This window comes from Leucopleurus acutus, assembly GCF_964270905.1.
Source record: "Leucopleurus acutus genome assembly, chromosome: 7".
Taxonomy (NCBI): Eukaryota; Metazoa; Chordata; class Mammalia; order Artiodactyla; family Delphinidae; genus Leucopleurus; species Leucopleurus acutus.
Window position 1 is genome coordinate 10,272,285 of NC_139150.1, and position 16,890 is coordinate 10,289,174.

At 42.0% G+C, this 16,890-nt stretch overlaps 1 protein-coding gene across 1 annotated transcript in view; it reads left to right on the forward strand.

Annotated features, from left to right (window-relative positions):
• Positions 1 to 800: 800 nt before the first annotated feature.
• Positions 801 to 16,890, forward strand: part of SCAI (suppressor of cancer cell invasion) — a gene marked incomplete at its 5' end in the record, with an annotated part of 135,728 nt that continues 119,638 nt past the window's right edge. The window contains 2 exons of the mRNA XM_082843584.1: positions 801 to 853; positions 1,568 to 1,612. Coding sequence (XP_082699710.1) covers positions 801 to 853; positions 1,568 to 1,612 — 98 coding nt within the window. The remainder of the gene's footprint in view (positions 854 to 1,567; positions 1,613 to 16,890) is intronic.

The window sequence follows — 16,890 nt, forward strand, 5'->3', positions numbered from 1 at the left end:
CCGTTTAGGCATTTAAGAACTGAACACATTCCTTTTGGTTACGGCATCAATTCTGTTTGCAGGGTTGATTTTCCTTTCTTGGTAATTTATTTTAAAAATCTCTTGCTTTCTTGGAAGCCTGCACCCAAGCTTGCTATCTCTTCTGCAGAGGATTGAGCATCTAAACCACACTTTATATTGATAGATTCTTACAGTTTTCTTGCCGGATCCTCTGTGAAGTGTTATCTGTGAGCTCTAACCATTTCAGCATGATGTAGTCAGGGACCGGATATGAGGTGGTTCAAAATGAAGCTCATTTTGGAGACTTACCTCACTGTCGCACCTGCCAGAGGAGTTTGGGAAATTGCAGCGCTTAGCTGTTGCTCCTGGCGTGGTGCAGTGTTGAGGGGCGCCAGCAGGTGTGTGGGATGCAGGACTCAGAGCCAGAAGAACCTGCCCGCCGCAGGTGTCTGGCGCCGGAGATGCAGTTTTTACTTTCGACCGCACGGTGGCGCTTAGATCTCCCCGGCAGTGTTAGCAGCCTCTAAGGCACCTCCGCTGCCACCTGCAGTCTCAACCAAACTCTAGGTGGCGGGATGTGACGGCCCGAGCGTCCAATCGGCCTCCAGGCTTTCGGCCACACTACGGCTCTAGCCAATAGGAGCTGAGGAGAGGCGCGGAGGAGGCGGGCCCTGCGGCAAGCCTGGCAGAGGCGCGAGGCCCTTCGCCCGCCTCTCCGCCTACTCCAGCCTCCGCCGCCTCAGCTTCCCGAGCGAGCCCTACGGCCGCCGGAGCAGCTCCCGCGGCGGAGCAGGAGCCGGATGGTCAGAGGAGCCCGGCAGCCCCAGCAGCCGCGGAGTCGCCTGGCCCCAAGGTGGGGCGGGGGCTGAATGGAGGTCGGGGTTGGGGATGGGGCGCGGGAGCGGGCCCAGGGCAGCAGCTTGGGGCCGTGAAGCATTCGGGGCGCCGAGACTGGAGGGGCGGTCGGGCTGCGGGGAATTCGGGGGGCGCCAAGGGGCGGCGGAGCGGGCTGGGCGGCGGTCGCATCCTCCAGACCGGATAAGAGGGGCGTGTGAGGGAAGGGGCGCCGAGCGGTGAGACTGGGGGCGCAGGGCCGGTAGGGGCAGGGCGCGCGCGCTCGGTGGAGGGGCCGTGGAATGCGGGGGGCGCGGGGCCTGGAGGGGCGGGGCTCGGAGGGGCAGTGCCCGTGTCGGGAGGGGGTGGGCACTGGAAAGGGGAAGCCGGAGGGGCTTGCGGGGGTGGTGAAGCAGACAATGAGTAGGTGGCGGTGGGTGGTTTTGGGGAGCTGGGCTGTGACGAATAGGAGGTGAGGATGGAGTGAGAGACCAGGAGGCAGAGCAGGGTTTGGGCTAAGCAGACATTAGGGGAACGGTGAGTCCCAGGATCGCTTGGTCTTGGTATTTAGGGGAAACAGAACGTAAGGCATTTGTAAGGTCAGGCAGGTATGGGCTTAGACAGCCTGTAGTGCTCGAGGGTGGTGCGTTGAGTTCTTGACTGGCACAGTAGGGCCCGCAGATGTGATCTTATTTGTTACTTTTAGTTACCATCTTATTTGTTTGGTCTACAGACTGACTGGCACAGTGGAGAAACCACCTCGAAAACGGAAAAGCAGGTAAGGCAAAATGCCTTCCCAATTTTGCTTGGTGTTTTTTTCCGTTTGCTTGGCTGCACCTATACTATACTGCATAATTATACACTGTCAGTAGATGAAGTTTTTTACTTAGCTCCTTTCTTAATGAATATAACTATCTGCAAGCTCTGTCTTCCAGGACTTCAAAGTCCTGCCTGTACTTTTTTTTTTTTTTGGTATCTAAGATTATGTGGGAAAGAGATGTGGATAATTGAGAAGGCCTAGTTTTTTATGTTAGCCGTAATTTCAACTTCTTCACCAGCTCTGTTTAAAAAGCTAATGTTTATTGAACATCTGCTGTGTGCCAGGTACCATGTGCAAGTGCTTATTTGTGTTATCTTCTGTAATCCTTGAAACACCCCAAGGAACTGTGTACAGTTATCACTGTTTTAACACAAGAGAGAACTGAGGCACAAGAGAGGCTGAGCATTTATCTAAGATCACACATCTCATAAGTGATAGAACCAGGATTTGAATCCCAGCAGTCTGACTGCAGAGCTGAAGCTCTTAACCATTATTCTATAATGCCTCTAATAAATATACAATTGAATATAGGTTTTCTTTTTTTTTAAATTAATTAATTTTTGGCTGCATTGGGTCTTCGTTGCTGTGTGCAGACTTTCTCTCGTTGTGGCGAGCAGGGGCTACTCTTCGTTGCGGTGCATGGACTTCTCACTGCGGTGGCTTCTCTTGTTGCGGAGCACGGGCCCTAGGTGTGCGGGCTTCAGTAGTTGTGGCATGGTGGCTCAGTAGTTGTGGCACACGGGCTTTGTTGCTCTGCGGCATGTGGGATCTTCCTGGACCAAGGCTCCAACCCGTGTCCCCTGCATTGGCAGGCGATTCTTAACCACTGCGCCACCAGGGAAGTCCCGAAAATAGGTTTTCTTTTTGCTTTTACTGTTTTCATTGTACGTAGAGTCTAATAAGCAGTTGAACTATAGGAAGATAGAAACAAAGGGCTTAGGTAGTCTGCAGCAAGTGCATTGTTCCTTGAGTAATGAAGAGCATGCATCCATTCCACAAGCATTTCTGAGCACATTCCATGTGTCAGGTACTACATAGCAATTCTGTGTAGTCATTCGAAGATTCCTTTTTCATGGATGTAGGCATTGACCTAGAGAAAGTAAGTTACAGTAGTGAGGATGTAACCAGTAGGACCACTGTAATAGTTAATTCTTGCTAAGTTATTGATGTTAATACACAGTAAACCTTAACAGTAGGTAGATGTGAAATGCTGATGGTGGAAGGTGCAAACAGCCAAAGTTCCTTTGTCACTCTTTAGGCCTGTATGGGCCAATGTGGTAGCCATATATGGCTGTGGAACACTCAAAATGTGGCTCTCATGACTGAGGAACTGGATTTTTAATAAATATTGTTAATTGTAATTAATTTAAATTTTAAAACCGATATTTAATTACTGGAAAATGTTTATGTCTGGAACAACTTGGGTATGTGAATTTGCTTTTTCATCTGTAAATTATGAAATCTAAATACAGGTCAAATTTTTCCAATGAAAATTTAATGTCCAAAGTGAGGCATATATCTAAGTACTGAAAAACACACCAAATTTCAGATTAGTACAAAAAGTACATGGCGAATTTCTCATTACTAATTTTATGTCAATTACTTTATGAAATAATATTTTAGATATATTGGATTAAATAAAAGTATTACTCAAATTATTTTCAGGGTTTTTTTTTGACTTTTTCTAACATAACTATTGGGAAAGTAAAAATTACATATATGGCTTGCATTATATTTTCTTTTCGATAGCCCTTGTTTAACTTTCATTACGCCACTGCCAGACTCTTGGAGTAGCCTCCTGACTGGGTTCCTTACCTTGAATCTGTAATTCATTCACATACTGTGCAAGTTGATCTTCTAATTCTCAAGCTTAAGATCCTTATGTGGTTCCCCTTGTTTATTGAACATAATTCAGACTTTTTAGCGTAATCATAAAAAGACACTGCCCTCTATCATGATAAATCATAATGGAAAAAATATAAAAAAATGTATATGTATGTTTAACTGAGTCACTTTGCTGTATAGCAGAAATTAACACAAAATTGTAAATCAACTATACTTCAATTAAAAAAAAAAAAGACTGCCTTTATTTCACTTTTATCTATCTTTCCAGCCACAGTTGAGTACTGTGGCCATGTACTCAATAACGGCCAAATTCTCAATAATGGATCTACTAAACGTCCAGTAATTAATTGACTTAACTTTCTGGTGAATGCTTCACAATGAACTAATTGCTGAATGTAACTCTATGTCCTGTTTGCCATTCCCAGAACTTATGTTTGGGTTTTTGCAGATGATTTCTCTTTCTCTCTGGAATACTTTCTCCCCGTTCCTTGGCAAGCTCCCCACCTTTAAGACTTCCCTCAAACATCACATCTTCCGTGCAAACTTTCTACCCTCTCCTTCACCTTCCTCTTCTCTGCTTTGTTTGTTCCTATGATAGCCTGTAGATACACCTAGGTGTAATGGTTTGAGCTGAATTTGAATCTTAGCTCTGTCAGATACACGTTGTGAGATCATATGCAAGTTAATAAACCTCTCTGAGCCCCAGCTTCTTCATCTGTATAACGGAAATAATAATAGTTCAACCATTATAGGGTTGTAAAATGCTTAGTATAGTGCCTGGCACGTAGAAAGTATACAGTAAATTTTAGGTTAAAAAGCACCTATTAGGGCTTCCCTGGTGGCGCAGTGGTTGAGAGTCTGCCTGCCGATGCAGGGGACACGGGTTCGTGCCCCGGTCCGGGAAGATCCCACATGCTGTGGAGCGGCTGGGCCCGTGAGCCATGGCCGCTGAGCCTGCGCGTCCGGAGCCTGTGCTCTGCAGTGGGAGAGGCCACAACAGTGAGAGGCCCACGTACCGCAAAAAAAAAAAAAAAAAAGCACCTATTAAATACCTTTTATTTCTCACTTCTTTTCAAAATATATACAGTATGAAGGATTAAAAATAAAGATATTAAGGCAAAAAACATGAGAGAATAGTAATGAAATTAAATCAGTGGCAAAGTTAGTATATAGACTAGAAGGTACTGCACAGTTACCAAAGGTAGGTTCCATATTTGGCTCTGAGTTTCCTAGAACAAAAGCTAAGAAGAAAATAAAGCTCAACTTGCAGGTTCATGGTGTCTGTAAAATCCAACACATGTTTAAGAGAGGCACACTTTTTTTGACTTTTAGAGAAAAATTTCTCTCACTGGTTTTCATAATGGGGACACTGTGGTTTTGTGGGGGAAAATAAACCCAATGACAAATATAGTAGGAAGTTTTTTGTTGTTGTTGTTTTTTAAGGTTGCTTCTTATAATGCTTCTCAATCCAGGTTTAGGTAGTACCAGTGAACATCCTCCGAAGAGCCAGAGCAACTGGATTTAGGTATACTGCTCACTGATGGTTTGGCTTGGTTCAGAGATAAGGAAGAATGAGTAAGCTGTAGGGCCTCTGCTTATCCTCAGCACCTAGAATGGTGCCTGGCACTTAGAGAACGTTTGATAGAATTATTGAATGAATAATTTGTTCCATGAATATTATTTCTGTAATCAAGTTTTGGTAAGCATCAGGCACCAATGAGGGCACACATTCCGCATGTCTAAGGTCAGATCCTGATTGAGTCAGCATTTTGACCTGAATGGACAGCCAGCATACATCTCTAAAGAGATCCTGTGGACGAGACCAAGATTTTCTTCAGAAAGCAGGTCTGGGATTGCTCTAAAAATAGAAAAAATAATGGCCAGGTAAGCTCTAAAGGTGGATTACAGGGAGAAGATGTAATGGTTGTAGCCAGAAATTATTTATAGCTGTTTTTATGAGTTGTATACTGTGGCCATAAAATTCTCAACATCAAATGATACAACTTCCTGGTGAACACTGCAAGGTGAATTAATTGCTGAATGTAGCCTTAAATATCCCTTTGAGTTGGCCTGCTGTGTAGAGTTGTTGACTGTTACACTGTGTATCCTATTCCATTTTAGGAAACAGTTGCCAAAAATGTGATTTTTATTTTAGGATCGTTGCTATTAAGTCATTCTTTTTGATAGACATTAGTTTAGTGGCTGAGTTATCTTTTGAGAACATTCCTAGTGGACCAAACTATAAAACAGTTTAAGAAAAACTGAGATAATTTGAATAAGCACCACATGGCCGACGGTTACCAGTTCTTTGTGTCTTCCCTCCACCCCCACCACTAAACATTTGTTTCCCTTCCTTGGTTCTTCTTTAAGCCCCTAGTACTGAGGGGGTGCTCAGTAAAAGCATCTGAACTAACAAGTGCATTGGTGGTAAGAGGGAGGTAGTGTGGGATGGGGCTTTGGTGGTCCAAAATAATGTGATGCTATTTAATGCCCCTGACAAACTGTACTAGACTGACAGGAATTTTAAGATTAGGAAACTTGATCTCTATGTGGTTTTGGAAAATTCTGAAGGCTTCAATATGTTTGTTAATAAAGTTTGGGTTATTAGTTAGAGAATCCTTTCAGATCCTATTAGGAGCAAGACCCATTTGTTTAGGATTCATGTCGTAATAGGATTCATGTTGATTAAAGCTTTATTGTATGATGTGGTGTGTGTGTGTGTGTGTCTGTGTGTCTGTGTGTATGTATGTAATTTGTTTGAATTACAGTTGAATTAAAAACAACCTTCAAATGCTTTCTAGTTCTGGGTACTAGGGTTATAGACATGAATGAGATACGGCCCCTGCAGGGGAAAAGCTCATACATTAGTGGGGAAGACAGACACAAAAATAAGGTGTTGTAATTGACTTTGTATGTACACAAAGAGTTTATAGTAATTCTTCGTACTGGTAGTGAGGGCAGTTTCTACAGACATTTCACCTAGGGTCTGAAGGTTTAGAAGGTGAATTTTGGCAGTCGTGTGACTGTTGAAATGATAGAGAGTAGAGCCGGGATGTAGACTGACAAATGATGAAGTCTTAGGTGAGGTGAATTCAGGACCAGTGTCAGGTGTGGGAAGAAAGATGTTTTTAAATGCTTGGGCTGTTGTGTCAGTTTAGAAATTACACGGTAGTTCTCAACGAGGGATGATTTTCCCTCCCAGGGGGCATTTGGCAATGTCTGGAGACATTTTTGGTTGTTACAACTCGGGGTATCTATTGGGTAGAGTCCAGGAGTGCTGCTGAACACCTACAGCATACAGGACAACCTCCGAACCGAAGAATTGTCCTGCTCAAATAGTCAGTGATGCTGAGGTTGTGAAATCCTGAATTAGAGTTTGAATCCTAGCTCTTCCTAATACTAGCTTTGGGCTCTTGGACAAAGTATTTGCCAGATGCAGGTAATGATAGTACCCACCTTGTAGAATTATTACTCTCCTCTAGTAGCATATAAACTGCGTGAGTACAGAGATTTTTGTTTTCCTTGCTATTCTGTTCCCAGCACTTAGAACATTGCCTCACATATAATAGATACTCAGTTGCTCTTTGTTGGATGATTCAATGAATTGGCTTATTTTTTTAAATAAATTTATTTATTTTATTTTATTTATTTTTGGCTGCATTGGGTCTTCGTTGCTGCACGCGGGCTTTCTCTAGTTGAGGTGAGCGGGGGCTACTCTTTGTTGCGGTGCACGGGCTTCTCATTGCGGTGACTTCTCTTTGTCGCAGAGCATGGGCTCTAGGCGCACGGGCTTCAGTAATTGTGGCATGCGGGCTTCAGTAGTTGTGGCTTGTGGGCTCTAGAGCGCAGGCTCAGTAGTTGTGGAGCACCGGCTTAGTTGCTCTGTGGCATGTGGACTCTTCCCGGCCCAGGGATCAAACCCGTGTCCCCTGCCTTGGCAGGCGGATTCTTAACCACTGTGCCACCAGGGAAGTCCCTGAATGGCTTATTGAGAGGATTCATTGAGATAATGAATGTAAAATACATGATAATGTTACCTGACATACATTAAGAACTCAATAAATGATAGCTGTGACTATCCTTAGTTTGAGTATTTTTATTTTGCCTTTCCTTCCAGTGTTTTTAAAAATCAGCTTTACTGAGGTATTATTTACATATGATAAAAGTCACCAATTTTAAGTATACAATTTGAGGAGTTTTGACAAATGTATACAGTTGTGTAACCACCCACTGCAGTTAGGATATAGAACACAGCTGTCCTGCCGCCTCCCCCCCTACACACGCATGCATTTGCTCATGTTTCCTTGCAGTCATGGTTCTGGCAACCACTGGTCTTTTTTTCCTGTCACTATAGTTTTGTCTTTTCTAGAACTTCATATAAGTGAATCATTCAGCGTGTAGTCTTTTGTGTCTAGCTTCTTCCACTTGGCATAATGCTTTTGAGATTCATTCATGTTATTGTTTGTAACTGTAGTTAATTTCTTCTTATTGCTGAGGAGCATTTCATTGTATGAATTTACCACAGTTTGTCTCTCATTCACCAGTTGATGGCTTGTTGCTTGTTTTTGGCTAGTATGAATACAACTGTTACGAACATGTGAGTTAATAAGTCTTTGTGCAAACATATGTTTTCACTTCTCTTGAGTAAATGCCTAGGAGTGGACTTGCTGGGTCTTATGGTAAGTGCACGTTTAGGTTTTTAAGAAATTGCCAAACTGTCTTCCAAGGTGGCTGTACTATTTTGCATTCCCATCAGCACAGTGTATGGGATTCTATTTGCTCCATGTCGTTGCCAATGCTTGGCATTCTTTTTAAGTTATATTGAGGTATGTAATTGGTATACAATAAGCTGCACATATTTAAAATGTACAATTTGATAAATTTTAACATATATGTACCCCCTTTGCCATTCTGAGGGTGTGCAGTGATATCATTACGTTTTTGTTTGGCATTCCTATAATTTCTTTTGTGGTTTCCTATTCAAATCTTTTGCCCATTTTTTGGTCACTTTTTTGTCTTCTTATATAATAGTTATAAGAATTCTTTATATATTCTGAAACTTCTTTATCAGGTATGTGTTTTACAGATTTTTTTCCCTTAGTCTATGGCCGGCCTTTTCCTTTTCTTCACAGTATCTTGGGGAGCTTTTAGCTTGAATAGTGGGTTGGATGGGAACACATTTAATTGAGGCAGCAGATCCAGGACCAAGTTCAGAAGGGTAAGAGTATGAGTTTATTTTAGCTATATGGAGTGTAAAGTGCTTCGGTGTACCATCTTTAACCAGGCAGATGAAAACATGGGTCTGGAGCTGAGAAGAGAGATTAGGGCTTGAGGTACGGATTTAGAAGTCAACAGCAAACACTTAGTGATCCAAGTCATGGAAAAGAATGAGATAACCCAGAGAGACCATGTTGAGTGAAATGTGCAGATGGCAATAGAATGTTACAGTACCTGGTGTAGAAGTAAACCAGACAGCTTTGTCTTTTGGATGTTCTCTCTTTGCAGTATTATCTGTCCATTGCAGTCTTTCTGTAGGTAGTCATCAAACAAGGAGTGTTTATCTCTGGGAGACAGATCTCTATACAGCGAGTACACTCTTTGGTGAGAAACAGACTCTGGAGGTACTTATGTGGAAAACTAGGGGAATGTCTTCTAATCTACATTGAAAAACAGGAATATTGCAGAGTTTCTTTGTGGTAGTGTTTGCCTCAGCAGTATCGCTACAGAAAGGCAGTGGTTTTGGTAAAGCTGTTTCTTGTAGCATGTGTCGGTGAAAACCTAGGGCAAAATGCCAAAATTTAATTCTGTGAAAGCAGACTCTCTGGTGGGGGGAGCCCGAGAGAGGATGGTCAAAGTATTTGGTATTTTCATGGTCATGTTTTATTCAAGAATTAAACCTAGACTAGCTCAAGCAGTGGTTTTCAGCAGTGTTCAGAAAGAGCCCAGAGGTTCCTTGGCAGTAATTCAAGGGCTTCCTGGTGGTTGGGATGCCAGTAGTAGTCAGAAAAGGGTTAAGCAGGCTAGCTCGCCTTTAAGGCTCTAGATCTACTTTTCTGTATGTATGTATATTTTTAATATGGAGAATTTCAAATACAGATAAACTTAGAATACTGCAGTGAACCTGAATTGTTCATCACCCGGCTTGAACAATTATCAGCTCAATTCCCGTTTCACCTATATACCCACATACTTCACCTGAAGTGTATTCTATACATATCATTCATCTGTATCATTTTAGTATGTATTGTTGAAAGATAGGGACTCTTTTAAAGCACATAACCGCAATTCCATTAACAATAACTTGAAAATTAGCAGTATTTCCTTAATATCATTAAATTTGTCATCAGTGTTCAGATATCCACAGTTGACTAATTATTTATAAAAAAATTGTTCAAATCAGAATCCACATAAGGTTCAGAACTGGCAATTTGTTGATTAGATCTTAAGTTTAAAAAAAAAATCTATAGTTTCCCCACTCTGTCTCTTTTCCCCCATGTTGTTAATTTGTTAAAGAAAGCATGCTTGTTATTAAGAGTTTCCCACAATCTGAATTTTTAATTTTCTAAAAGGTTGAGGTATAATTTATATTGATAACATTTATAATAATGAAACTTACCTATTTTAGTGTACAGTTTTCTGAATTTTGACAAATGCACACAGTTGTGTAACCACCACTGCAATCATAATATAAAACATTTTCATCACTCCCCCAAATTCCCTTCTGTCCCCACTGACCAACTGGCAACCACTGACCAGTTTTTCCACAGTCTGAATATTGCTGACTCTCTCCCCATGGTATCATTTACCATGTTTCTCTATTCCCTGTGTGTCTTATAAATTTGTAGTTAGAACTAATTTTAGAGACTTGATGAGATTCAGGTTTTATTGGTTTTTGTTTGTTTTTGAAAGAATATGTAATAGGAGTGGTGTGTAGTTCCATCAAGGCCTCTTTTTTTTTTTGTTTTTTTGCGGTACGCGGGCCTCTTACTGTTGTGGCCTCCCCCGCTGCGGAGCACGGGCTCCGGACGCGCAGGCTCAGCGGCCATGGCTCACGGGCCCAGCCGCTACGCGGCATGCGGGACCTTCCCAGACTGGGGCACGAACCCACGTCCCCTGCATCGGCAGGCAGACTCTCAACCACTGCGCCACCAGGGAAGCCCAGTTTTTTTTTTTTTTTCTGCTGTTAGGAACTCATAGTAATGTGTCTATAATTTCATTTGAGGTTACAAATGGTGACATTCTAAATCTTTCATTCCTTCTTCATTACTAGCTGGAGTGCTTTTATAAAGAGAAGTTCCCTTGTTGACTTAATTTTTTTTTCTTTTTGAAATTAACATGCAAATTGACGGTTCCATGACATTTGAACACATGTATAGATTCCTATAACCACCACTACAAGAAGAGTAAGGAACATTTCCATTACCCCCAAAACTTGCTTTTGCTGTCCTATTGCAGTCACATCCTCCTTGCACGCCCAGCTCCTTGGCAACTGATCTGTTCTTCATTGACTGTTAAATTTTCCTTAGGTACAGTTTGTAGAAGGAAAAGCAGGATAAATGCTTGTCCCCCTACCCCTTTCTTTTTTTTATAGCAGATTTCAATATGAATTGGTTTCCTAGCATGCTCCAAAGGTGACTGGCTTTCTTTCTTTATTTTATTAATAATAATATTATCAACTCGTGGATTTAAACGTATGCAATGAATTTTCATCCAGCTTGGTTATTTTTCATGTTGGTGTTCATATTGACCAGTGGAAGTCTCTTCTAAATTGGCTCTTGGGTCTTTTTGACACGGCTCCAGTAGAGTAGCTTCCTCTTTGGACAGGGTATTCCAGACACATCTTGTATGTTTTCTACTTAGGCCTAGAATCGGCCATTCTCCAAGGAGACCTATCTATTCTAGCATCTTCTGCTTCTAACTATCTGTTTTATATTCTGAGAGTCTATCTGAAAGAAAGAACTGTATAATTTAAAAGTAGTTTTGAAAGCAGCAAATCCAGAAGAATGGATTATATACTGTGTTCTTTCATAATCTACGAAAAATGTATTTTTTCATTTAGGTTTTTTATAAAGGTTGAATAGCACACAATTAGGACATATTTTAGGTCAAGATCCTGAAGTATAGGTAATCTGCAGTGCTCGTTATGGTTGGATCTATTGAGAGAGCAGGTAACTGACTTGTGAATTATGTGGTAGAATTGATTTTTCTTTTTTATGGAAATTGTGAATCCCCAACCTAAATGGATGGCTTTCCCACAAGGCCAGGATTTTTTTTTTCTTTTTGGCCGCATTGCGCAGCATGCGGAACTTCCCCGACCAGGGATTGAACCCGTGCCCCTGCAGTGGAAGGCTGGAGTCTTAACCACTGGACTACCCGGGAAGTCCAAGGCCAGGATTTTTTCAGAGAGGGTAGCAAACCCAGGCAGATACACATGGATATATAATTAATTGCTTAATATTCTATATATTAGGAGAGTAAAGCCTGGAAAAATTTGGGAGTAATATATTGGTGATGGAAAAATCTTAATATTTTGATGGAGCAACTTGTTTGGAACTTTTTTGAAACCACCAAGATTAGTGAATTGTAAAAGATATCCATAAGGTAGTGAATTAATTGACCATATAGTCAGTATGAATCTTATTTCACAATATCAGGTAACCATGCGTTACTATATATATTATTTATTTTAAATGAAGTTAAATCCAACCTTGGGACACCCCCTCTCCCCCCAGTCCTATCAAACTGATGAAAAATTCAATCTTAGGGATTAAGAATGGGCATCCACCCCTCCGCAGGGTTGTACAAGAATCTGAGAGGCTTGTGAGGAACCAGGAGAAGGGTGGAAGGTTATTTTATGTCCACTGCGGCTGTGCCTGGTAAGCATGTTGTCTAAGAGGGTGTGGGTCTTTGGTGTTTGGCGGCTCTAATAGTTATGGCTGACTTGAGGCACAAGAATCTTTGCCAGGTATGGGGATTCTGGTGCAGAGGTTTCAGCTTTCCCAGGTACAGTACATACCCGTTTCCCTGTAAAGACTTGTCACTTGTCCTTTATCTAGAACACTGCTAGGAGGTGGAATTGCAAGGCCCCTCTTTTTGTGAGTCCCAAAGCTCTCCTTCCTCTTCCCAGTTAAATTACCCCCTTTTTTCTTCTAGTTTCTACCTTTCTGCCCTCGAAGGCACTATGTTACCACCCTTTACTCAGATAATCTCCTCAAGGAGTTCACATTTTGAGAAAACAAACACAAACCTCCCTTGAGGCAAGGACTGTTTTCTTGGGGATTGGGGAATACAGTGAGAATAAAACGTCCATTGATGTCTTAATAAGTTACCCAGCTACTTTTTTTTTTCTTTTTTTCCCCTCAATAATTCCTTTAGTCCCTGTGGTGGTTTTAAAGAACTGTGTACAAATTGTTTGATTCTCCTTTCTTTAAAAGATGGAGCTTAATTCTCCCCTTGAGTGTGGGGTGGACTTAGTGACTCACTTCTAGGGAAGAGAATACAGAAATAATGAGATGTCATTTCCCAGATCAGGTTATAAGGAGTCTTCGTCTTCTATCTTGGGTATCTCTCTCTCCTCTCTCCCTCTCTCCCTCTCTCCCTCTCTCCCTCTCTCCCTCTCTCCCTCTCTCCCTCTCTCCCTCTCTCCTCACTCCTCACTCCCTCTGGAGGAGGCTACCTGCCAGGATGCAAGGCAACCCTGCATAGAGGGGAGCCACTTGCCAAGCTGTGCAGACACTCAGGCAGCCTATGAGGAGGGCCACATGTTAAGGAAGCCAGGCCTGCCAGCAACCACATGAGTGAGCTTGGAAGGGAGTCCTACATTAGTTGAGCCTTGAGGTGACTACAGCCCCTCCAACAGCTTGACTTATTATCCTGGTTTCACAAGGTCTGAGTTATGTGAGCCCATGATTTTTTTTTTTTTTTTTAAAGAGAGTCTCCTTTCTTCCAGCACTGGCTCCATTGTACCCAAAGGGCTCAATCTCTGGCTAAGCTTTTTCTCCTTCTGGAGAGGTCTCTGATGTGCTCTGTGCATGTGTGTGTTTTGGAAGCAGCTATCTTTTGATTAAAGGCATTGAAGGACAGTTTACTTTCAGTCAGTGATGTGTCCCTGTGCTAATAACTGAATCTCCAGCCATTTGCATGTCATCATCTTCAGAGTCTTTGCTCTCTCCCTGGTCTTTTGTCCCACAGATTGGGAGGTAGTCCTCTGCTCATGTTCACTCTTATTAAGGGAAGAGCCAAAAGGTAGTTGCCTAGTGAAGGGGTCAGTTTTCCTCTGCCTGGTACCTGTCACCAGGTTTTGAACTGTTTCGACCCCTTCTTGGTTGTCTGGGAAGAGTAGGCAAATCAGAGTCAAGTAAGCTGTGATAATGTCTGATTTTATCTGTCGACTTGGACATAGGGTGCCCAGATATTTGGTCAGACATTATTCCTGGTGTGTTAGGGTGTCTCTGGATGAGATTAACATTTGAATCAGTAGTCTTGAGTAAAGCAGACTGCCCTCCCCAATGTGGGTGGGCCTCATCCAATTGTTGAAGACCTCAAACAAAAAGGCTGAGTAAGAAGGAACTCCTCCTGCCTGACTGCTTGAGTTGGGACCTCAGTCCTCCTTGCCTTTGGATGAGAGCTGTAACCTTGCTCTACTTGGATCTCAAGGCTGCTGGCTCCCAGACTGGAATTTAAACCATCAGCCCTCCTGTTTCTCAGGCCTTCAGACTCAAACTGGAACCACATCATCGGCTCTTCTGGGTCTCCAGCTGGTTGACTGCAGATCTTGGGACTTCTCAGACTCCATAATTGTGTGAGCCAGTTCCTTATTATCACACACACACACACACACACACACACACACACACACACACACACTCCTCCCACATCTTGTTGGTTCAATATATAAACCTAGTCTTTTTCGTGGCCTTTGTTTCATTCCTGGTTTTCCATAGTTCTCCTAAGGCTGTCATAGCTTCTGCATTATTAGCTGTGGGTTCTCTTCATGAATGCAGTCTGCCGTGAAATGGCCATCTTCACCACAAACTAAGCAGGAGGGGTGCTGTGTTTTCATAAACTTGGCAGCTGTCTTGGAAACATTTCACTCTCAGGCTAGGCACCATTCTTTATAGTCTTCTTTTGCAATTGGGTTTCTTTCTGTCAAGCTCTCTCCATATAGTCCATGGGCCTTGAAAGCATATGTGCCTGTTGGCAGTATCCTGGGAGTTCTTCCTGGATGGGGAGCCCATGTTGCAAGTGCTCACACATGGTTTCCCAAAAGCCTGTAAAGTAGCTGTCAGAACTTTTAAACTATTGTGATCATTGCCAAACTGTAGAGTTATCACATATAGATTTTTAGAGAACAGCTGCCCAAAATAAAGATCTTAGATTTAGAATTACTGCCATTAGCCTGTCTTTCTAATAGATAAGCAAGCCATTTACCTATTGAGGTAACTCCTGGATGGTGATAATAAAACTGTCATCAACAAATAAGAGGATTCTTACTTTTTTATAAAATAGAAACATGCATCTATATTGTCCCAAACCAGTTTTAAATCTTTAAGATGTAAGTTAAAAGGAAGGGGAATGCCTTTAATAATTTATAAGAGAATTATAGAATTTGTGTTGGAAGAGATTAGTTGTTGAGTCCAACCGTAAGCACAGCAGGGGAAATCCTACTGTAACATACCTAAAAAAGGAAGTTCTTAAAAATTACTGGTCTCAGTCTTTTCAAATATGGTTTACTTTGTGTTTACCAATACCTGACATTGTATTCAGTGTTTCCTAAGAACTTCACCTAAATCGAATGTCTCATGTACATGCTATTGCGCTTGTAACAGAAAGACCAGTAGCATTTAGTAGAGGTGTTAGTGAGTTTGTGGTATTTCTGTCATTATTGATTTTTCTCATAACCAGATAATAAAATCACAACAATTTTCATATGGATGGCCACAGAAGTTTTACTCTTAAAAAAAGGTTCTTATACTTGAAAATGTTGGAAAGCACTGAATTAGATATCTCTGGAGCTATTTCTAGCTCTAGTATGTGGAGATAGGACTGTGGTTTAAGGATGGATTCTTTATATAAGAATGTTTTTAAAGAGCATACAGTACAGCATGCTGGTGAAATCCCTAGAGCTTTGGCTGGTTTCTAGCTACCCCATTTCTTTTTTTCCTGTGCGCCTCAGGGGTTTGATTCATCTTTTTTTTTCACCACATCTATTATGTAATCTGTTGTTCTCTCTGCTCATAAACCCTTCTTAAAAGGGTTTGAAACAGGATGCAGGTGCCTCAGCTTTTCCCTTACCCTGTTAACTCTGAACGTATTTGATGCATTTTCATTTTTAAGCATTTTCATTGCCAGTGACAATAGGGAATGAAACGAATGAATAAAAATTTGTGCATTTTAGAGTTTTACTGAAATTAAGAGGTTTCCCTAATCTTCACTGTAAGGTACATGAGAAAAGCTCAATTTTCTGGTAGTTGCTAGAATTAAAGCAGTGGACTAAGTGATGTCAAAGTTTCTTCCAGCTCAAATATGTTTAATTTTTATTGAGAGATTGCTCAGTTTCCTTATTTTATCATCTTTTTTATTCTGGGAAGTACCTACCCATCCTTTTTTCTCTTTTTCTCTATCATTTGGCCCTGAAGGTAATTACTCGTAGGCCACTGAATTCATTTCATCACAGAGGAGGTTATTATTATTATTTTTTGCCACGCCACCGCAGAGCTTGTGGGATTTTAGTTCCCCGACCAGGGGTTGAACCCATGCCCTCAGCAGTGAGAGCACAGAGTCCTAACCACTAGACTGCCAGGTAGTTCTCAAGGTTATTTTCAATCTCTTTACCCATTGCTTTTTGCAGGAAAAGTCTACATAATAAAGACCAATAAACACCAGCAAAAAGTCAATTTCAATATATTCTGAACATAACTATTCCATTGGTGTGGTAGATTGTGTTTCCCAAAGATGTCTTCAATCGTATCTTTCATCCCATATGTTCTTACAATGTGACCTTGACATTCCTTCCACCTAGTGGTGAGGTCTGTATCCCCATCTCCTAACCAGGGCAGGCCTTTATAACTGTCTCTACCAGTAGAGCATGGCTCCAGCAAAACCATATGACTTCTGGGGCTAGGTCATTGAAATGCCATGTAATTCCACCTTCCTGTCTTGGGATAGATGCTTGGAACCTAGCTGCCAGCCCAAGTGAGAGGCCCGTGTAAGAGAGAAACTGAAGCTCCTGGCCCTCAGCCCCAGCTGAGCACCCAACTGCTATCCAGCATCAGCTTGCCAGCTGTGCGAGTGAGCCATCCTAAAAGCAGGTCATAATCCTCTAGATCCCCAGCAGGCTGCCCCAGTGGGTGCCCACGTAGAGCAGAGAAGAGCTATCTCTGCCAAGCCCT